A 23423-nucleotide genomic window follows, 5' to 3' on the forward strand; every position below is an offset into this window, starting at 1 on the left:
GCAATGCTGAAAATGTATAGTGTGTTCATCACCATAGTAACAGTCTTAGCATTGTAATGAGAATTTAGTATCTTTGAAAAGTCTAAAAGCCATCTAACAGCCAAGAAATGCATCTTGAATGTTCTTATAAAATCTTTCAACATGCACTGCATAAAACTCTTAATGTTTTTCACAGCGTATTGCATCAGGTGGAGATGGGGAAAAAGTGAAATTTTTTGGCCAGTCTGTGCATGGAGAAATGGATTTAAATGATGATGGGCTGATTGATGTCACCATTGGAGGCCTTGGTGGGGCTGCCCTCTTCTGGTACGGATACTCACAGTGGCCATAGAGCCTGAAAATAACCATTTGTCTTGGAATACCCATGTAGCTTGCAGGCACTACTATTTGTACTGTTGTGAGGATACTGGTTTCATCTCATGCCTTGACACTGGATGTGAATTTTCATATTTTTGTTTCTGTCTGGAGTAAGGAACATAAATCACTGGATAGCAGTATTAACTATAGGAAGGTTTTAGAAACCTTTTTAGCCTCTTATGAAGACTTTGTCCTCCTAGACCATATTCAGAATAGAAACTGATTCCACTTGTGACTCTGAGTAAAACAGAAAAAAACCCCTAAGTGTTCTCTTTTTCACATTATATTGCACATTACTTGTTAGCAACATCAGCGACAGTTTGAAATATAAAGGTATCATTAGGAAAATTCATTTGGCTTTCTAATAGGAAAACGCTAGTTAAGCCTCCCTACAGAAAATACTGGAAAAAATATAACTAAACTTTCTCATTATCAGTTAATTCCTTTCTTTAACAAAAACAAACAAAACCAACCGACCAACCAAACAAAACATTACTCAGATGGAATATGAGCAATGCTTTTTTAAGGGAGAAGAATTACCAGCAAGAGGATTAAAAAATGTCACAGGTAACCCCTCATTTCTAAAACACAACTAAAATTTTATCTCTCTCTGGTAAGACAATTCCTTGCCGCCTGTCCTTGTTCTGCGGTTCCACCTAACCCACCTGATAGGTGATTAAATTTTTCAGGTCTTGCTGCCATCATCAATCTGCCCTTCTGTCTTTCATCTGGTAGTTTGTCTTTTTGAAACAAACATAACACCACAAGGAAACTCTGCAACTATTTTCTCTGCAATTTTTGTACATTGATACTATACAAAGGGTGTATTGTTTGTCTAGAGTACCACATATGTATATAAATTAATGTTTAATGCTGCGCATTTTGTAAGTTCACTCATAATGTAAAAAAATGTTGTTGCTATTATTTTCAAATCACTTTCTTTCTGTGTGTTTTTGTTAAGGTCTCGTGATGTGGCTGAAGTAAACGTTTCCATGCAATTTACACCCAAAAGCATCAATATCCAACAGCAAAATTGTCAGATAAACATAAGGAAAACAATATGCATAAATTCCACAATTTGTTTTAAGACCAGATTAAAGTCAAAGGAAGATACATTAGAATCCAGTAAGTAGATAAGCTCTGAACAAATGAAGCTTCACACTATAAAACTGCTACACATGCGTTGTATTATTTCTCCAAAAATGTAATGGACACTCTTCTAAATTCACTGTTCAAAATGCATTGAAGGTACTGGGGGGAAAAAGAATGTGTAGGGGTAAATTGGTTCATAATACCAACCTTAACTTCCTTTGCAGATCTGCAATATTGGATTACTCTTGACTCACAGAGACAAATATCTCGAAGCTTGTTCATGGAAAGCCATGAAAGGAAAATGCAAAAAAATATAACTGTCAAAGGGTCCGAATGTATTAAACATAACTTCTACATGTTGGCAAGTAAATCATTTAAAGTGGCTTTTCTCACATTGATATTATAATTACCCCAATGTGTTCCAGTAACTGTAAATTGGACAACAAAATCTGTGTCCAGAATTAATCTCCAAGAAGTGTACACCAAATTAGTTTTCTAGTTAGGATTTATATATTTGTATATATAGAGATATAAACCATTTACTTATAGGTACAAGGCCTTTGTCTGTTGATTTTCATCTCTCTTAAGAAAGATCATGACACTTAGACGAATCAAGTGTTAGAAGCTAGCTAACACTGGAATAGTTAGCAGTTAAGGTGCATTAAAAACTCAGGAAGGAGAATGTGAGCTGGAAGCCTAGCAATTAGTGCAATTCCTAGTGTAATTCCTAGTGCAATTCCTTCTACTAAAATATAATTTGAAAATTTGAAAATTTGAAAATTAAGTTTGGGGTAGAGAATACTTACACATTGAAAAACAAAAATATAATTAAAAGCAGTGAGTCTGAAATTGTCCAGATCATAAACAATGTGCAGAGTGAATGGGGGTGTATATTCTTATAATATACCCATACTTAAAATGTCTAATGACTTCACAGCTGTATCATAATTCCAAACTAATGATAAATAATGCCCAGAATTTGTTTGAGTATGCAATGCATCTCTTAACAGCAGCCCAGATTTTGAATTCACACAAGGTGAGCCATTAAGCACAAGTAAAAGAGGAAAGAGTATGGGTTGAATGTTCTGAGGCACTGTTAAATGAAACTGTGTTAAATATGCTTAGGCTATGCGACATTTTTATGATGAGACACACAAAAATATTAGTATATATTTATAAGGACTGGGTTGCACATTAAATGCTTTCTCATCAATTGTAAGCATTCAAATGCTTCTCTAGCCAGAATGGAGACAGTGTGACTGAAAAATACTTTACCTCAGCATTGTTTGGTATTTTAACCTTCATAGACATTGAAGTAAATGTCCATAACAGCAATTTTGTTTTCTTTATGTTCTAGGATAAGCCTGACTTTCAGGACTCTGTAAAGGTTTTGCTGGAATTCAATTTTTCTGATCCAGAGAGTGGACCTGTTCTTGATAGCAATCTGCCAAATTCAGTATCTGAATATGTAAGTCAGCAAGATTCTGTATTAATAAAATATTTAAAGCTAGATCTGTAGCCCACACAAGAGCTGAAATGTTGTGCATAAATTGGCTAAAGAGGGAGGATTGCTGAGCCTGTCCAGAATGTGTTTCCTCTAAATGAGTCTTCAGAAATCAAAAGCTTGATTCAGTGAACTTGTGAACCAGCCTGAGGTTTCAAAGCTGTTCAGACTTAACTGAAGGCAGAAGAGATAACATGCAATTTTATTGTAATTTTTTACATAAATAGAGCAGGGGAATGTTAGTCATATATTTTCATGGTGTTTGGCATAGATTATAAGTCTGCTATTGCTTTTTCTTCTAATCTGTGTGAATCACTTAGATGAGTATGAATAGAAAGCTTATTTTTCACCTGTGTATTTTACAGGAGATTGGCATGTTTAGATGATTAATATTAGGGAAGACTTCTACAAGTACCAAACAGAACATATAAAATTATGTCTAATTAAGTGCAAATATTTAATTTTAATAATAAATCTAACAAAATTGATAATAAAAATACTATTGTTGCAGATTCCTTTCACCAAAGATTGTGGAGCCAAAAATAAATGCATTTCAGATCTTGTTCTGAAGGTAAAAGCAAGCATAGCTGGAGACAGGTAACTACACTGGGTTTACTGAATCACTTGATATCTGTACAAAATTTCTATGTCAATTCTGTGGTCAAATATGAAAATGCTGTGGTATAATTTGCAAATCAGAACCAATATAGTCTGAGCACTGTCGAAGTTCCACTTTATGTTAAAAAAAAAAATTCAAATCTTAAGATCTCCAACACTCTTACTTTATTTTACAGCTCCTCTCCATTCATTGTAAAGACACGCAATGATAAATTCACCATCCAGCTCTCTGTGAAGAACAAAAAAGACAGTGCCTACAATACCAGAGTTTTGGTTCAATATTCTCCAAATATTATTTTTTCTGGCATTGAGGTAGGATTTTTTTCATATTATTGCATTTGTCATAAACTATATTAATAGAGAAATCTGAGGAAGCCCTTTAAGTAAGCTTGAATTTCACTGCTCTGGCATCATCTCAGTTGACTGGAAGAGATTCTCTTGTAGTACTGTTCATCCTTATCCCTCTAAAAGACTATATTTATCTTGACCTGAGTGGACTCTTCCCTAGATTCAATTAATTACAGATGCAAGTTCGCGGTGACACTTAGACAATAAGTGCCTGCATCTGTGGTGAATGTCAGCACCATGAGTAATTTGTACGTCTTTGGAGCCAGAAATGCCTCTCGATTCATCAGTACACCTCCAGTGGCTTTAGAATTCTTCTGCAAGGATGTAGCACTGTCTTGTTAGGATAGCATAAACCAGTGTCTGCCTCATGCCCACCCCAGACAGCATTTCCAAAGTAATTGTTTTTCTGTCTCAGCAGATATGCTATGAATTCACCTCAGTTCAGGTAGGAAACAATAGAGGAAATCTGTCTTCTATCAACAGTCCTGATATTGCACATTAGGAGAAGTCAGGGATCCATAGCACTGTTGCTGATCCTGTGGCAACAATTTCTAGAGTATGAATATAACATCTATTGCCAAGTTAGGAATATATATAAATAGTTATATGTAAAAACTGTATACATATACAGATGCTGATCTGCTAACCCCATGGCTAATTTGCATGATGTCTAGTTTGAAATAATTGCTAATCTTCCAGACACTTTCAGTAGAGAGGAATAAGGGCTACTAATTAATGTAGATGTGTATAGTTGGAAATTGTTTTTGCAGAAGTTGTGTTTTCCTATTTTTGTTCAGTTAAGATTTTGACTCTAATGTTGTTCAGATGAATAGCAGCAATGGTATATATGTTCAACAGGCCTTTGATACTTATTCAGAATTTAAAGAGAGTTTGCACAGGTTCATTATTTCACTTTCTTTTTCCTTTAGGATATACAGAAAGATAGCTGTGAATCTAATCACAACATCACTTGTAAAGTGGGATATCCATTTCTAAAACCTGCAGAAGAGGTAAAAAGTCCCCCTGCGTGCAATTTTTTCTTGTTTGGTGTTGCTCTAAAGCTACGGGAGTCTCTATCACCTCTGAATTTCCATTCTCTTGTGTTCACAACAAAACTATCCGTTCATGTTTCCCAAGCTACCCTTGACATGAACTGTTCTGGTCCAGGTAGGGAAGTAACCCATCTTCAGTACCTGGGCCATCCTCTGTGGTATGTGAGCAGGTAACTGGTGCATATTGACATCTTTGACACTGTTAGAAGGCAAGTGGCACACCTGGCTGGAAGGATCCATCTCCAGATGTATAGGATATTGCTTGGACTATATGGATAGCATATTAGATTCTGTGGCTTTACACAGGTTGGAGAGCCTATGACTTTAATTATTTTATATATAACATTTAGTTAGTTGGTTGGAAAGAGAATAATCTGGTACCTGGGGTTATGGTCCGGTGTAACATTAAAATTTATTTTGTTTTGGATCCGCAAGAACAAAGTCCACCCAAAGGAACCAAGCATAAACTTTAACAATTGGCACAAGTGAATAAAAAAACCAGGCAAAAGAGGGAGAGAGGAAAAAGAGAAGATATAAGAGAGAGAGAGAGAGAGAAAAAAAAAAAAATGGGAGAGAAAAGAAAATGTAAGAAAGTGGGAAGAAAGAATGAGAGAGTCAGAGCGACAGAGTCACCCCCAGGGCCCAGCTGTCCAGCGAGTTTCCTCAAGATGGTGCTGATCCTGGGCAGGGCCCAATGTGAGATGGCAGTGGGTCAAGAGACGACCACATGGCCACAGCATGGACAGCCATATATACCCCTGGGTTCCTTTTGGTTCAGCTGCCAGTCAGCTGCTGCAGAAGCCAGGTTCTTTAGCACCAGAATAACCAAGGTGTCTCCCCACCTGAGCCAGAGCCATTGCAGACAGGTTCTTCTGGAGGGAACTGGCTGTCATCTTCACACAGCCATCAGCTCTTATCTCTTCCCAGGCGCCACTGCCCGCTCCATTCCAGCCCCCTCAGCCAGGTACATCGACATCAGTACAATCAAGGAGGCTTCCTCCACCCTGGCCGGGGTACTTGTGCCTGAAGGGAGGTCCCAGCATTGCAGGCCCTCAGAAAAGGGGTGTCCCACCAGCTGGGAGTTCTGACCCCTTTCAGAGCAACACCCACTGCTCAGCTCTGGCCAGGCCGGGTACATTAGCATCTCCCTCCACCCTGCCCAGGGCTATTCACTTTAAAATTGTCCTTTTGAGGCAAAATCCCTCTCAGTGAGATGAGAGGACTGTCACACATGGAAGTGCTAACTTGGATCTGCCAAATCCAGGTATCAAGACTTCACCTCTGCTCAGTGGGGAGTGAGGGGCCCCTTCAGCAAACAGGCCAGCTTGAACAGGTCCAGTGTTAAGTCTGTATCTCCTGCTGGAATAGGCAGGGAGTTTTAGCTAAACTAAGCCTTTGGAAATATGCATCTAAGCCTCACATAAATCATTCTGACATCGGATGGGGAAATAGCAATTGTATGCAACTGTCTTTCTTTCCCGTTTCTGGCCTATTCCTCTGTCATATCAGGTCTGTGTTACAGATGCATAACAGAGGGTAGATCAAGATAGATGTCCTCTTACATGGCCTTCCACATGCATGTTCCAGCTCGTGTCAAAAACTTGTAGGAATCAAGTCAGCTTTTACATTCTTGCAGACAAATAAGCATACTACCCAATGCAAGTGTCTACAATTCTCCATTCCCAGCTTTACTGTATTTTTCACATTTTGATTTCATGCTTTTATTGTTAGTTTGTCTGTAGTAGTAGATCCCTAAATTTAGAAATTTCATACTCTCCTTTGCATTCAGAAATTAATTAATCTTGGATTTACTGATAAGCATCCCCAGCACATTCCTTTTTAAAGCCTTTTTCTGACATTCTTTTTTACATTTTTTTAATTTTCATATGAAAATATATCTAAGATCACTTTGTTAAGGTCACTTTGTAATACAGACTTGTACAAGTAGGAAAAATAAAGGTCTGGAAAGTAAATCCTGCAAAGTAAACACATAGTAAAACTTTGCTTCATGTGAAATTACCCTCATGTTTAAGGCACTGTTCCCAATTTATGTAGTGCCAGATTGTAATTGATATGCCATAGTTAGAATGAGTAGTGAATTTTTGTGAGATTCAGTAGTTATTTATTTACATGGTAAAAATTTCTATTTCGTATTTTAGGTGTTTTACTATTTATTAAGTGAGATTCCAGCAGCCTTCTATAGAGAGATTATAATTGCCAAGACTTAGGCTTTATTTCTTCCTCACTAGAAGTTGACAAGTACAGTTGGGTTCTATTAAGAATTACTTCACTATTTATTTCTAATATACTATGTAATAATTTTTTCTGAGTCTTCTCAATGTGGAAAATTATTGGTTGAGACAAATACAAAAAGTGTGTTAATTCAGAAAAAAGTTGTTAAAATGTGAATAAATACTCCATAGATAAATGTAGCAAAAGTTCGGACTTTTAAAATCAGATAAAATGTTATTCATGGGCTTTTATGTCTTCTTTTTTTTTTTTTTTTTTTTTTTTTTTTTTTTTTTTTTTTTTTAATTTTAAATTATTAATGTATTTCTCCAAACAGATTTCCTTCAAAATATCATTCCAATTCAATGCATCGTATCTCCTGGAAAATGCCACAATTCATGTATATGCAACAAGGTCAGTTACAATCGTTACTTATTTGTGATTTTTTTTCCCTTAGAATACTCTACAGCTTTGTGTTACATGGTAAAACAAGGACAAATTTCCTGAACTTAGAAGGCTGAACAATCTGTAGAGCTGGCAGCTTTACAGATGTGAATCAATCCAGAAGTGGACTGAGTGGACTAAATAAACAGCTGTTTATCTCTAGACTTTTAGAGTCACAAATGAGTCATAATTTCCAGTAGTTTTACCTTCAGAAAATGTTTATTCTCTTACAACATCTCTTACAAAAACATTTTATGCTAAGCAAATGTCTGTCCTTCGACAAGCAAGAGCATTGCAGAAGTTGTCTGTAATGAAGGAACACACTTGGCCTCAGTGTTTGCTTTCCCTGTAAAATCCAGGGGCAGCATGAGAGTAGTGGCCCTTAGTCCATTTTCACTCAGTTAACTGCAGTCTGCAGTTTTAACAAAAACACATCTCTGAGCTTGGGACTGGGGCAGGACTTCATTTTTTAGATACTGGAAACAGTTTTTAATTTAATTTTTAGATATAGTAACCAACTGGAAGTTAATAGTTTGTTCTGATGCCCAGGGCTTTAGATACTTCAGGTTTTCAAGATCTTTTCCCACTGAGTAGTCATTTTGTGTCTGCACAGTCTTATCTGAGTGGTATATGTTGTTTTATTTTAGTGACAGTGAAGAACCACCTGAGACCTTGAGTGACAACAGAGGACATGTTACGATTCCAGTAAAATATGAAATAGGATTAATATTTGTAAGGTATCGATGCTTCTCTGGACTTTCATATACTAGCATGGTAAAAGAGCAGGTGTTCAAAGAGATTATAGTGTTGTTTTGTTGGTGAGCTTTGCTCAGGATCTAGAGATGACAGTTTCTAGGTTCATAAACAGGAAAAGAGAAATACATTGAAAAGAGCAATTACATGAAATGGAGCAATTACTGTCCCTATCTTGCTGCATCTCCATTTTATCTATTTAAATTTGATCTGCAGTTTGCATGTACAACAGCAGCTTTTGTTGTTTCTTGTACTTTGCTCTATTTATTCATAAGTATTTCACGTAAATAGGAAAGCAAATACTTCCAGTTTCCTGATGACCATTAGTTTGTATAACTACAATATTTTATGGTGTAGTGTTTGTTTTTCATCCTCAAAAAATAACCTATAATTTTAGATTCTCGTGAGGGTTTTTTTTTCAATTCTATCTCACACTTGAATACAGGTCTGGTAGTATACTTTATTTTCAGAAATAGCTAGGCTTTAAATTCCACCCCTGAAAAATACTCTATTACCAGTAGACTACTTTGAATGGTGTGCAGGTGTAAATAATCAAATCAAATTAATTTTGGAGGTGTTTCATGTTCCAAATCCAGCTTTTTGTTTGTCTCATAAAGAATAAGGCTGAATTTAGAACATGGTGGGTTTTTTCTCTTTTACTTGGTTCTGTCTTTTATAGGACTCTGCCTTTTTCATGTGTCAATCTCCAAGATAAATTTACAGCCAAATACTAGTAAAATCAATCCCTGATGTATTATTTTGGGGAGAAGTATTTGATCAGTTTGTAGCTTTAACTGAATAAAACATTGAACTCATGAAAATGAGTACTGCACAGAGAATGTACGAGTTGAAAGTCAGTGGAAGTAGCAGTACACTCTTAATTGCAAGACCTAGTTCTGTAGGATTCATGAAATAATTAAAATTCCTATATTATTTACTGCTAGAGTTTCCTGAATTCCATGTGTTTATTGGAGGTTTTGTGTTTTGGTTTTTTTTATTTGATTTGGTTTGGTTTTTTATCCACAGTGTTTTCAAAGAACACCACATTATAATTTCACCAAATGATACGGTTCCTAGTGCTATTAACACAACTGAGCAGATTGGAGATGAAGTTACTCTACATTATAGGGTAAGAAACAATTAAAATTGTATGATACAAGCACTGGCTTCATTTTTTTTCCAATTTGTTTGAACTACTTGATGTTACAGCCTATTATTTAAATAACAGTTATGCTCTATGTTAAACCTTCAACATTGGGTATTTTGTGTTTAACACCTTTTTCTTGCCTGCTTCAGAATAAGGTGAGTCAAAGGTTCTCAGGGTGGTCCACCCCAGCAGAGGAGTCTGATCAGGTTTAGAGCTGTTGATCTCAGAAGGAGATAGAGAGTATGTCCTAGTAAATGAGAATTTGACCTACATTCATTTCAGTTTAGAACAGATATTTACAAAATCCAGTCAGTATGAAAAACACAAGTGCCATGCTACAAGAATGTTTTATTCCTAATGGAATGAATACTGCAACCTAAAGCAATTTGGGAAAACTATTTAATGGACTAGAAGCCGAGCCTCAAGTTGCAGTAGGTCTGAATTCAGTTATCTTGAGATCGTCTTTGTTTCCAGTGCCAAATCCAAAGCTGACAAAGACCCAATATACAAAGGACACAAATCTCTGAATCAACTTCTAGCTGTAACCTCTGCTTTCACTAAATAGCAATAGCAAAGGGTTTTTTTTTTCTATTTTTTTAGCCTGCCTACAGTGTTTTACTCAAGTACTTTTGTATTCTAAGATTTCGAGTCTAGTAATCTTTAAACACGCTGATGACATTGTTAATCTCATTTCAAAATATTTCAAAAGACAAGAATTCATAATTCTACTTTTTGTATAACTGAATGGAGTGTTAAAAAAATACAGAAGAAAAGAAAAACACAGGAAAGGAAACAATCACTATAAAATACCAACAAAATAAAGAAACTAATTAATTTTTATTTTTTTTTTGTAGATTGAAAAAGGTGAACACTTCCCAATGCCAAACCTCACACTGAAGATCTTATTTCCCAATATAACAGCAGCCAAGAACACTCTTCTCTATCTTACTGCATTGTCACATTCCCAAGTAAGCTAGAAATTTGTATTTTTATGATTACTTTAAATCTGAAATGTTTGTTGTAAGAAACTGCAAAATGGGATTATGTCCTACTTCAAGGTCTAGAAGTACTCCAGCACTCAGTCTCCTTTCCTGGGCACAGCAACAAGGGCTCCTGAATTCCACACTAAACCTTCCTGTCTGCTTGGTAGTGAAGAGCCTCTGTGGATTCATGTGCAAAAGCTCTTTAGCTCCTTTAGTAGCAAACTTGCTGGTTCACAGAGTAGTCATCTTGCATAAAGCTCTTGTTTGCTTCTATGGATGTTTAAGTAGCTGGATAGAATTTACTTTAAATGAGCTCATAAAGAGCTCATTTGTTGTTTGAATAATGATACTTCTATAGCTACCTTATCTGAATTTCACATTCTGCACTCTTGTAATATGCAGAATTTTTAATGCTGGCTTGTTTTCGGGGCATTTTTTATGATAGATTGGATATTCATATAGAGTAATACTTGTATTTCTGCTAACAGAATGCCATCTGCCAAAGCAGTTACCCTGTAGATCCTTTCAAAATCAGCACTGGGAAACCATTTGTGCTGACAAAAATAAGAGAACCTACAAAGGATACAATTATGGTAAGCATACATACAATATGTATATTCATCCCTGATATTAACCCAGCTCTTTGAGCTGAGTACTTCTGCAATTAATGTGTAAAAGTGTCTCTGAAACTGTATGCTATGGAAACCCGCTTTGTTTAGTAGCCTGAAGAACAATCATTATATAAGCTATCTATATTTTTATTTCTATGTAACCATGTATGTGGGAATGAATTTGGGGGCTTTATTGCTTTGGTTTTTTTAATTTGGCACATATGTAAATAACAGTAGCACATTTAACAGCTGAATAAATCTTCCCTTTCTCTATCTCTTCTGTAATTAATGAACAGTAATATTTTAAAGGCTCTTTTAGAGATCCAGCTGAAAATACTTCTAAATGCTAGCACTCTGGTCTGACAGATTTTTTCTGCAAGTGGTAGAAATGTAATTAATGATCCCATTTGGAAAGAATTAGTGTCCCACATTTAGATGGAAGAATTCCAAAGCAGGTTTGCTGCAGTAGTTATGTTGTCATGCCAGGGGCAAAACTGTCTTGCTACCTCCTCAGCATAGAGATACATAAAACCATGAGAAGAGTATTTGCCATGCTTATTATAGTCCTTGACATAGGTGATAGAGGTCTAGGCTAAACAAATATTTCCAAAGTGTTGAAGGTAATTCCACTGCTCTCCCATCTAGCAATACTGAGAAGCAGAGATACTTAAATGTTCACACACCCATCCTGCCCTGCTTAAAAGGATTTGAATGGATCAGGAAACACTACAGAGAAGCTATAGCTGCGTTGGCAGAAAAAGTACTTGCTGTTACAGGCTGTGCCCCCTTCAGGAGTTTTGTTGAGGCCTTTTGTTGTCTACCTGTGGTAACAGGGGTTCCTCAAGGCTGACTGAGCCTGCAAAAACTGAGTCTATTCTACTACAGCATGAATATCTCAGATCATTTTTTATACTGCAATATAACTTTTACATAAAAAGCCCCAGTCTAGAATTGTTGTCAGCAAGTCTATGATTAGTATTTGTAGTAGTTTACATGCTTTTATTATAGTAATAGAACAAGTCTTTTCTTATTAATTCATTCTGGTGCCTTTTAAACAGGACTGTGATACATACAGCTGTGCATCCATAAACTGTGCCCTGGTCCCATCTGATGTATATCAAGTGAATGTTTCACTGAGAATATGGAAACCTACCATCATAAAAGTAAGTACATCCCATTTGTATTCAGAATATTCCTGGGTTTGAGAAACTTAAGGAAATATTTATAATGTATATTAAAACTATTTCCTTCAATTCTTAAGTCTCCAACATCTTCTAGTACTTGAAATAACATCTCTTTCTATTTTAAAATTTCCTCAAAACTAAGTTTTTACTATCCTTAAAGTACTTCAGGGATACTTAAAGTAGCCTTACTCTTACTACTTAAAGATACTTACTTCTGCTAAGAATTTAAAAGCATGGTAAGGCACCTCTTAATCTGTATTTATCGTCTTTTTTTTTTTAATAGTTACTTATGCATCTATAAATTCTATTTCAGCAGATTGAAGGAGGGCCACAGAGAAGCATATAATTTGTAATGAGGTTTTAAAGATTCACAGGAAAGGATTTTTTCATTAAATACAGCAGAGGAGAGTCAACCTGAAAGCATACCTTTGTATTCTCTGATGGTTGCAAGAATAACTAGGCTGTGATCCATTTTACTCAGCTGATAAATTTCTGATACTGAGTTACTGGTTTATGTCTGTTTTTTCTCTTGAAAATGACAGGACAGTAGGAGTGATTTAGCAGAATTTTTGAAAGTCCAAACATGTCTCTGTGGTCAAATTAGTATTCTGGACTAATTGCTGGACTAATCAGTATTTCTTTGAAATCTCTGCTCTATACTCTTTCAAAGCTGCATTCCTGTTTTGCAAACAGGGATGTGTGTGATGAGGGTGATATTCATGAGCAGCTTCAATGACTCCCACATCTTTCAGCATCTTCCAACATTTTAGCATTGTTGTCTTCCCACCCTTCTCATTTCTACAAAGCTTTATACTTCAATACCTAATGATAAAACATACCCACTTCTCTCTTCTTTCAGGCAAGCGTTCACAGCTTAACCCTTGTTGTGAAAGCACTACTTAGGAGTGAGAACTCATCACTGGTTTTGAGAAATGACCATCAAAAACTGGAGGTATGAACATGAAAATTCCTAGGTTTACACTTCACAGGATTTATTGTGCTACTGAATCATTCATTTTCATTCCAGGGAACCGATTGTTACCTTTAGTAACTCATTATCATATTCTAAATAAAAGTAAGTTATTTCATATTGCAGTAGAAATGTCAGAGTTAGTCAGGTGATGATACCAAAATCCCATTACCCGCCAATGTACTTGGATAAGAAAAGGTAATACCCAAAATATTTCTGCCTGCAGCAGTATAAAGGCTGCCTGAGTCTATGAAAATTAAAAGCACAACTAATGTTCTTTTATGGAATCAATAGGATCTGAAAAGTTGTTGTGTGTCATTTAGAAGTGATCTTACTTTATGCATTATATTTTCTTTAGCATTTCTTTATTATTTCTTTTCACTTCATTACACAGGATATATGTTTCAAACAGGCTCTTTTTTATTTCCAAGTACCCTGTCATTTTCTTAGATAAGCAAGTATATCATTTTATAGTAGTGGTGTCAGGTGTAAATAGAAATGCCTTCAATTTTGCTAGATTTGTTACTTTTTCCTCTAATACTCTTTCTTCCTAGATGTAGTAGTTAATGCAGTGCTTTTCTGTTTTGTACATGCAGGGCCTTATTTATTACAATGTATATTTTTAAGTGAAAGTTTTATTGTGTGTCATTATTGTCAGTTCCCCCCAGACTTAGAGCAAAGGAGTAGCCAGTATGAATTACATTTTTTGCAAAATATTTTTGGAAATACAGATATCACAGTTCAGCTATTGGCTAGTACTTTATCCAGACATTTCTTTCTCTTGATTAACAGTAAATGCAGGAGCAAAAATACAGATGAGAGAATTGCAGATAATGACAGCTGCCTTTACAAACCAGAAAATTTCAGAAATAACCCTAAGACATAATTTCAAGTCAAATGTTTAGTGTTCCACTCTTCAATGCTTTTTTTAACAATAAATTTGTGTCTCTAATACATTCCTAAGTTAAAATAACTGAAAATACTATTTGGTCAAGTTTATTTAAATGTTAATATTCTTTATTTTAGTTTGTTTGCACAAGGTATCCCTGTTTTAAAATCAAGTTAGTATCAGCACAACCTTTTACAACGATTTAAAAGTTTAGAAATGGTTTAGATCCTTGTTAATCGCTGCCATCTTTCAGAGGTGAATGAGGAAGAATATACTGAAGAAATTCCCTAATATACACATGATGATTTTGGTATTCTAGCTTAAAAAAAATGCCTACTGACTTACAGCAGGGCCAACACTCACAAAATTAATGCGCTTTAAAATTGCTAGATAATATGTAAATATAGGGTTTTATGTTGGAGATTGCTTATTCTATTTCCTCCTATGAATTCCGATATTTACAACGAAGAGGTACCTTGGTAAATTACTGCGTACTGATGCAAGTCACGCTGCTTTGTTGATATTTTAGGACATGTTATTTGATACTTACTTTCTGAACACTTTGCAGACTATGATTAAGATTTCCAAAGAATTCCCACCAGGTACAGTTCCATTATGGGTTATTCTCCTGAGTATCTTTGCTGGACTCTTGATTCTTGCTCTGCTTATATTTGCTTTGTGGAAGGTAAGTTGCATGTTCTTGTCTCCATGAAAACAAATGAATATGCTTCAATTCTCTGCTGTGCCCATCTGATAATGAGAACCCCACAGACATTAGCGTTATCTAATAAGTGAAATCTTGTAGAAATGACAAAATAACCAATAACACTGTTTTTGTGACATGTAATGTGCATTCTAACCAGTTGAAGTCTGTGTTGTCAGTATGTTTTGAAAATAAAAGTTAAAAGACCTTTTTGATGCTATTAAGGGTTTCTTAAAGATGTTAGATTATTGTGTTGTTTGATAATCAGTTTTTCTCTTTGTGCAAGAGATGCTGTGCCTGTGGTGTAAGTATTGCCACAAGTGGGCACACTTCTCTGACCTCAATATTAGTTAATACTTGTGTCAGAAGGTTAGTTTATGAAATTCAATATTTATAATCTCCTAGGAAAATAAAAATGCCAAGTATAAAATAATTTTTTATCTATTCAGTTGAATACCAAATATTAATAAGCGTTTTAGCCCTTGACATCATGTGAGCATAACAATGATTCAGCAGCCACTCTCTATATATTAACTGTACTCTTTTGTTCTGCTGTCATGTCATGTTCCTTTTTGTTCCAGGAAAAAACAGTGATCTACTTCTTTGAAAAGATACTAAATGACATTTTGCTGTACTGAAAGTGTTAAAATAGTATTAAGAACCAGAACATGAATGCTACCAATACTGGATGTATGCTTTGAGCAATTCATAGTCACTTTTTTCTCTTACACAGGCTGGATTTTTCAAGAGACCACTAAAGAAGAAAATGCAAAAATGAAAAAAAAAAAAAAAAAAACCAAAAAAAAAACCCAGAAATTTTTGCTCAGGTCTGCCTCGAAAATGTCACTGTAAATTAAAAACTTATACATACAGTGGTTACAATGTTTCATAAACTCTGGTGCATTAATAAAAAAGAAGCAGAACAAAAAGAAATAAATCAAGCACACATGCATACAAATGATGCAAAGGAAGAATAAACAGCCTTATTACATTTTGTGATACTTAAGGACATACTTTCCTGTTTTACTCATTTTTGGAGAGTGACTGAGTTTAAAGATTCTGATGTTTTTCAATATGGAAAATGTGTAATCCTATTTTTATATACCTATGTATGTGGACTCCTTCTTCATTCCAAATTACGTAACAAGTAATCTTTTATGTAGGAATCCCAGTCTTCTTTATCACCTTATATTTTTCAAAAGGAAAAAATGTAATTTCCAAAACTTCCTCCTTATGTCAGTTCTGTGAGACCAGAATGACTATGAAACAGAACATGCAAAAATTGAGAATTTACCAAATACTGTATTGTAACTGATGTGATGCGCATTCAGAAGATGGAAGCACCTGCAGAATCTTGAGTGAAAATTACTGAAATGCCTTGGACTTCTCTTTCTGCTTGTTTTAGAGTTTCCAGCTGGATACAGGCTTTTCCAAGAAAGATTTTTTATGGTCAAATGAACCATAAAGGATTGATCTATCAAATTACATAACTGTTTGAACTTGAAACAGATTTTTGGCAGGCCTAAAAATGTATGCACAAAACATTAAAGTCCACCTGATTGTACACTGTACTAAAATAATCCGGGGCAAAATTGTGTCTGCAAATTGAAATGTCCTTCTTTATGCAGTGAATGCTTAGAGGTACCCTGAGAGTTTGACTCTTGCTGTATATCTTGGAGTAACCAGAGGGGTGCTTTCTTAAACTGTCACTGTAAATTTATTGTGAACCTATTTAATCCAATGAGTTTAAAGTGAGCAAAATTATAATTAACAAAGAATCACAGATAAGGAAACTCAGCACCGGAAAGTTTTTTTAAGTATTATAAATCACACCTCATCCTGATACTTAAAAGTGATGAAGGATTTGCTACTAAATAAGCACTTAAAATGTTTATTTTGTGTCAAAGAGTAGAATTTTATATGTGAATACACTGAAATCTAGATAGCAAAACATTTCTGTGAATCTACTTAAACTATTCTGTTTCCTTCTTTCTTTAAAGCACTTGTTTTCCTTCCACAAGGATCTGTCCCCAAGGACTCTTGGATTGTGCCTAGTCCTTGAGAGTATCCTGTATAAGTTGCAGCCACACAAAATTAACAGAAGAAAATGTGGGCATGCTTTGTTGCCCCAGCATGAGATGACTTGATATTGATTGCAAATAGATCAGAAAATGTTGAGGAGTCATATTAAGTTTTGCCTCTTCAAGGAAGCCAGGAAAATTTGACAAATGTCACTGAAATGAAAAAAAGTTTTAACTTTGCACTGCCTTTATAGGCATTGCTTTAAAAGCAATAATATATGTTAAAAAGACCTTTTTTTTCCTGTTTTTTTCTTTAAGAAGAGACCACAGATTGAGTTGAACATTGTGGCAAGTGCAGCATGTGAGTTGTGCCAGAAGGTGCTTTATTGTTTGAAAGGTGTAATATTAAAGTCCATTCTATTAAGTCTTAATTAGAGACATTAGTTATTGGGAGGATGAGATATATGTGAATGCAGCAAGGAGGATTAAGTCTGGTATTTCTCCTTGTGTCTGTGGGAAAGATGGCTATTTCATAACAACAGTCTGCTGAAGGTAGCAGCACGACTCAGAGGAGAGGGCAAAGCATTCTGTGGGAACACTGTGGGTGGCTGTGCTTAGCAGAGCCTGGCAGAGCCACCAAGTCTGCAGGCGGACTTGCTTGCTGTGCTGGCTGCAGGCCCAACAGTGTGCCCAAACCAAAGGGGTGTGAGATGAATTGTGAGCAGAGAAGAAAGACCTAAACGAAAGAAAAAACTGATGTAGAGGAGTTGTGTATGAAATCCCTGCTTCATTCATCCTGAAAGTTAAGCAGTCCTCAAAAAAAGAAAAAAATCCATTTGCTGAACAGTGAAGATAAGTATTTGCAGAGATGTTTTCAATCCTACGTGAGATGCAGGCTTTATTTTAAGGAAAAGTATGATTTTGCTGATTTGTTTGAAAGGTTTAAATGACATTTGTTCCTTTAGCATCTGAATGCCTCAGAACTGTAAATGTGTTCTTCCTCATGGTATCTCTGTGAAGGCATACCAATGCTGTTATCCTGTTATGGTTTTGTGAAGGAACAGAATTATGAAAGAATTGTGAATCACCTGTGCACACATACAAAGTCTGTGGAAGCAGAGGAAATGCATAATCCGTCCATTTCTTATTCAGCCCTTTTGTTAACCATGAGGTCATTTTTCCTGGCTTCATAAAATTAGTCACAAGTTGCATAAGCCAAACATCATTTTTACACAGCATACTTTACTTTTGTTTAAGTGCTTCACTTTTTAGTTATGATAAGCTGTTAGCCAGAGATTTTTACTTTTCTGATGACATTTCATGTCTTTTAAAGCAACAGCCTAACTAATTAAATATGTCAATAGAACAGTCTATTTCCCTACATAAAGACTATGCAAAAATACATATGTATTTTATCAATGCAAAGTATGTTTGAGATCAGTGTTCCATTCTTTTTAGACTTCCTTTGCACTGTAAAAACAGTAATAAGCTTCATATAACCACACTGCTTTCCTCTTTGTCATGATGCTTTCTCCCTTTTCACGGTTGTCCTATTTTCAGATTTTCAATCTATTGTATCTATTTAAATATAATTACTTAATGGGGATATTACTGTGGCATATTATCCTTACATAGGCTAACTTAATAAAATCATTATTTTTATCTATAGGAGCCTTTGCACACTGCACTGCAAGAGCGGTATTTACTGCTTTTCACTTTATATAACAGGAAATCCTACTGAAAGCAATGTTGCAAACACCAGGAACATCTCACTGAAATTTTTTAGGCACAAAAAAAATCAGAACAGCATGTAATCTGTTTTGTTCCTGTAAAAAGGCACAACAGGGTTTTAATATGATAAGCTGTTATCCAATAACTAACAAACTGAATATTTTTTAATGAACCAGATCTTACGCAGTGGAGGGAGTTTGGCCCAGCTCAGTTCCTAACTCCAGCACTGAAGGTGGGATCTTAGAGGGAATGGATAAGCTACATTTCTGTAGTGTAGAACTTCTCCAGAAAGGAGCAAGAGCTTTAAACCATCACTCCCGCTTCAGTGTGAGGCTATTCTAGAAGCTGTTGGTCCCACATGCAATTTTAGAAGACTTCGAAAACAGCATCTACATTAGAGCTAATGCTTTTGTTCCTGTACTTGTCTGGTGTCACCCCAGGCCATACTTCAAATGCTTGCTGCAGACAGAACTCACCTATCCAGACCCCTTATCTGAGCTCGTTAATACTTACCTGTGCTGTTATTTTAAGATGGCTTTCCTCTGTTGCCAAACTTGAGCCAAGGGAATCCACTTTCAACCACAGCCAAGGGTTTTCATCTCACTTGGCACTGTGAGGCTGGACTTAAGGTCACACTCCACTAATGTGTTACACTTAGTCTAATTGTTTTAATTTCTTGAGTTAACTATTATAATAAATTATGATCCCATTCAAAAATAAAAGCAGAGCAAGAGAATCAGAATGTGCCATTGTTAATTACAGCCCTTAACAGGAACAAGAGGGAATTTGCATTCTTTTTAAGAAAATCACAACATTCTATACAGCATTTTATTTTTCCTGTAAAATTATGACAAGTGTTTTATTGATTAAAAAAAAAAAAAAAAAAAAAAAAAAAAAAAAAAAAAGTCTATTGAGCCTTCTTTGTAGTTTGTTTGCATTTCATTGACATAAGAATAATACAAGAGGTGCCTGAGGACTGGAGGAGGGCTAATGTCACTTCATTCTTCAAAAAGAGAAAGAAGGAGGACCCAGGGAACTGGGAACTACAGGCCAGTTAATGTCATCTCTGTCCCTGGTAAGGTGTTGGAAAAAATAATTCTGGACATCATCATAAAAGCAAATAATATCACTGGGAGAAGTCAGCATGGATTTACCCAATAGAAATCATGCTTGACCAAACTGATTGCCTTCTATGTGTCATTACTGTCCGGCTAGATGAGGGGAGAGCCACGGATGTTATCCACCTTGGCCTCAGAAAAGCTTTTGATTCCTCATTTGGAAACTCAAGAAGAGTGGGCTGAATGAGTGCACAGTGAGGTGGGTTGAGAGCTGGTTGTGTGACAGAACTCAGAGGGTGGTATCAATGGAGCAGGGTAAAGTTTGAGGTCTGTAGCCAACAGTGTTCCCCAGGATTCAATACTCGTTCAATGTGTTCATCAGCAACCTGGGCAAGGGAAGAGTATGTCCTCAGCAAGCTCACTGATGATACAAAGCTGGGAGAGGTGGCTGACATTCCAGGGGGATGTGCTGCCATCCAATGTGGCCTGGACAGGCTGGAGAGCTGGGCAAAGAAGAACCTGATGAGGTTTAAAAAGACTAAGTACGTGGCTCTGCACCTGGGGAGGAAGAACCCCAAGCACCAATACAGGTAGGTTAGGGGTGTACCTGCTGGAACACAGTTTGGAGGAGAAGGATCTGGGGCTCCTGATAGTAAAATATCCATGAGCCAGCAGCGTGCTCTGGCTGCCAGGAAGGCCAAGGGAATCCTAGGACACACTAAGAAAGTGTGGCCAGGAGGGTGAGGGAGGTCATCCTCTCCCTCTACCCTGCCGCCTGAGGCCACAGTTAGAATACTGCATCCAGAGACAGGGAACTACTGGAGAAATTCCAGCAGAGGGCAACAAAGATGACTGGGGGAGTCAAAAAAGATGACTTGCGCCTAGAGAAGAGAAGGCTGACGGGAGACCTTGTAAATATCTACATGGAAGTGAAGTGTGGGACTAAATAAGATGGAGCCAAACTCTCCTCCATAGTTCCCAGTGACAGGATGAGGGGCAACAGGCACAAGCTGAAACACAGGAAGTTCCATTTAAAAATAAAAAAAACTTTTTTACTCTGAGGGTGACAAGGCACTGGAACAGGCTGCCCAGGGAGGTTGTGGAGTGCCCTTCTCTGGAGATATTCAAAACCCCCCTGGATGCATTCCTGTGTAATGTGCTCCACATGATCCTGCCTTAGGGGCTGAGTTGAACTAGGTGATTGCTAGAGTTCCCTTGCAACTCTAATAATTCTGTGATTCTGTTACATAAAGGCATCTCAGTACCTGAAACAAAATCCATCTACCTGTCAATAGAAAGCTATTATAGAAATAAGTGTTCTTGCACAGCACAACATCAAGAAAAGTTTTAATGTGGTCAAGCTGTCAGAAACACATTGTTATTAATTGTATAGGTGCTGTACTTGTATAGTCACATTTGAAGCTTTGCAGAAGGCCATGTCAGTTTTTGTTTTCATTATATTACGTATGCAAAAATTGCAGACACATTCATTCATCTGTTTTTCCTCTCCAGAGATCTCTCTTTACAACTTACAGACCCAAATTGTCTGTTTTCCTGAATAGCTGTAAATTATTCACATCATATTTCTTAATGCTTAGTAAACATTTGTATCAAAATTTTCTAGAAGACAAAGACTGCATCATTTATATCACAGTTAACTTTTAGAAAACATTACAGACCGTATAATTACTTAACTGTTATCTCATCAGAGACTACTTCAATAGTGAATCACAATTGTCTAATAGCAACATCCTGTCTAATCATAGGGGCGTGCTTACCAGATGTCCTACTCTGTATATATCTGATCATAAGAGTCTGTTGGACATTTTCCTTTGGTGTATTTCAATGAAAATCAGGGGAAAAAAGCCAATTCTATTTGTGGTTGTTTTAGATTGCTTTTCCATGCAATTATACAAGAACTAGAATCAGCTTCTAGAAGTGTGCTATTATATATAATTTGCACAAAACTGGAATATAGTTCACTGCATTTATCAGAAGTAACCTTAACACTTCAAAGTTGAAAGGCAATAGAAATTCATGCATGAAGTGCAATTTGAGCCCTGAAAGAATTAAGACTCGTAAGGATTAAAGCCCTGATACAGTTTTAGTAACAACTGGCTGATACAACAACTTAGACAGCACAGTTTGATTCTGTTTAAAGGAATAGATGATAAAGTCATATCATAGAATCATAAAATCATAAAATGTTAGGGGTTGGAAGGTACCTCTAGGGATCATCTAGTCCAACCCCCCTGACAACGCAGCATAACCTCGGGCAGGCCACATGCAATTAATTGTTTTAATTACAATTTAATGGAACCATGTTTTAATTACAAAGACTGAGCACTGACACCCCAGAGATACAGGACTTTGCTCTTTCAGGCAAAAAGAGGGTGAGTAAAAGACGATCAGGCAGATTTTTCTTCTGATGCTATTACAGTGGGGCATAGAGGTCCTTAACAGTTTTTCCTCTCTCATGTACTTGCCCTTCTCCTTTTCTCAGTGTTGTAAGTCTTCTCAGAAAGAACAGAGATTCCTCAAGGACATACCGAATGTTGCACGTCCTAGATATTTTCAAAGAAATGGGAGAAACAGCAGAATTATTCAAAGAAGACTGCGCATTTAGAGCTAGAGAGCACGTTGTCTTGACGCCCTTTGTCCATCCCCTTTGCACACTCTATTCACTTTCAGAGGTCTCCCTGCTGAAATTCGACTCCCCCGTTACGACTCAGCTTGATTTGGTACTAGAAGTCAATACTTATTGCAAGTTTTCATGTGTCTGATTTAGTATTACATATGGCCCTTAAAAGTCTAGGCTAAATAATGACTACCAGACTACTGAGAAGCTTCTTGTGACAGAAAAATAAAAAGGCAGAATGAGTACATCTTAATTCCACAAAACATCTACAATACTTTCAAAACAGAAATATTAAAAACTATAAATAAAGGCATATTCTGATGAGACAGAGGTTCTCATCATCTCATCATGTACTTACAACTCTTATCTGAGAAATATTTTTAAGATACACACAATTTTTTTTAGTTCAAGTGGTTACTGTAACTGCATCAAGGTTAATGCTTTGGTAAATGGGTGGAAGGTGCTGGGTAGCACACCAGTTATCCTAGAGAGTATGAAATCATGTAGGCTGTGTTATCAGTCTCCCATATATGACCTCACTTTCAGAAATCACAGGTGAATGGGAATATTTATTCACTGGCTACTTTATTTCCCACTCATATAATTGCCCCATGACAGGCACAAGCAAAGCATTGGTAAAAATAAACACATATTTTGTTAGGTAGGACACAATTCAGTCAAACCAGTATTTTCAACATATAATTGTGTGCAGGTTGGACACTGGAACAGAACTAGAGAATGATACAGCTATTGCTGAGATTATGACACCTATGCTATATGCCTTTTGAAGGTTTTACTTTGAGTACTTGAGTATCAACTTCATATTTACTTTTTCAGAGGAGATACTCACTTTAAAGACATTAATATTATTCTTGCAGGGCTGCTCTTCAGATTACAGCACTGGCATACTTGACTTTTCTCGTAGTGAAAAAGAACATTAAACTACTTACATCAAACTACCCACGTCTGCAGCATCTTCTCCATAAATTGTAAACTTTTCAATATTCAATCCCACTTAGCCCCTCCAAGGTTCATACTAAGTGATTTAGAATTAAGTGCATGCTGACCCAGGTGGGCTTTCAAATATTTTG

At 36.3% G+C, this 23423-nt stretch overlaps 1 protein-coding gene across 3 annotated transcripts in view; it reads left to right on the top strand.

The window, feature by feature from the left end:
- Positions 1 to 19372, top strand: part of ITGA1 (integrin subunit alpha 1) — a 72044-nt gene extending 52672 nt beyond the window's left edge. For 2 of the 3 annotated variants that reach the window (XM_071730978.1, XM_071730981.1), the window contains 16 exons: positions 176 to 306; positions 1319 to 1482; positions 1674 to 1810; positions 2807 to 2917; positions 3465 to 3550; positions 3748 to 3883; positions 4849 to 4929; positions 7538 to 7614; positions 8292 to 8381; positions 9424 to 9526; positions 10399 to 10512; positions 11016 to 11120; positions 12197 to 12301; positions 13182 to 13274; positions 14750 to 14866; positions 15618 to 19372. In XM_071730978.1, the coding sequence (XP_071587079.1) occupies positions 176 to 306; positions 1319 to 1482; positions 1674 to 1810; positions 2807 to 2917; positions 3465 to 3550; positions 3748 to 3883; positions 4849 to 4929; positions 7538 to 7614; positions 8292 to 8381; positions 9424 to 9526; positions 10399 to 10512; positions 11016 to 11120; positions 12197 to 12301; positions 13182 to 13274; positions 14750 to 14866; positions 15618 to 15662 (1695 nt within the window). In that variant the 3' untranslated portion in view covers positions 15663 to 19372. The remainder of the gene's footprint in view (positions 1 to 175; positions 307 to 1318; positions 1483 to 1673; positions 1811 to 2806; positions 2918 to 3464; positions 3551 to 3747; positions 3884 to 4848; positions 4930 to 7537; positions 7615 to 8291; positions 8382 to 9423; positions 9527 to 10398; positions 10513 to 11015; positions 11121 to 12196; positions 12302 to 13181; positions 13275 to 14749; positions 14867 to 15617) is intronic. The other variant, XM_071730980.1, reaches the window with a different exon arrangement.
- The last annotated feature ends 4051 nt before the right edge of the window (positions 19373 to 23423 follow it).

The sequence above is a fragment of the Heliangelus exortis genome, chromosome Z, assembly GCF_036169615.1.
Source record: "Heliangelus exortis chromosome Z, bHelExo1.hap1, whole genome shotgun sequence".
Taxonomy (NCBI): domain Eukaryota; kingdom Metazoa; phylum Chordata; class Aves; order Apodiformes; family Trochilidae; genus Heliangelus; species Heliangelus exortis.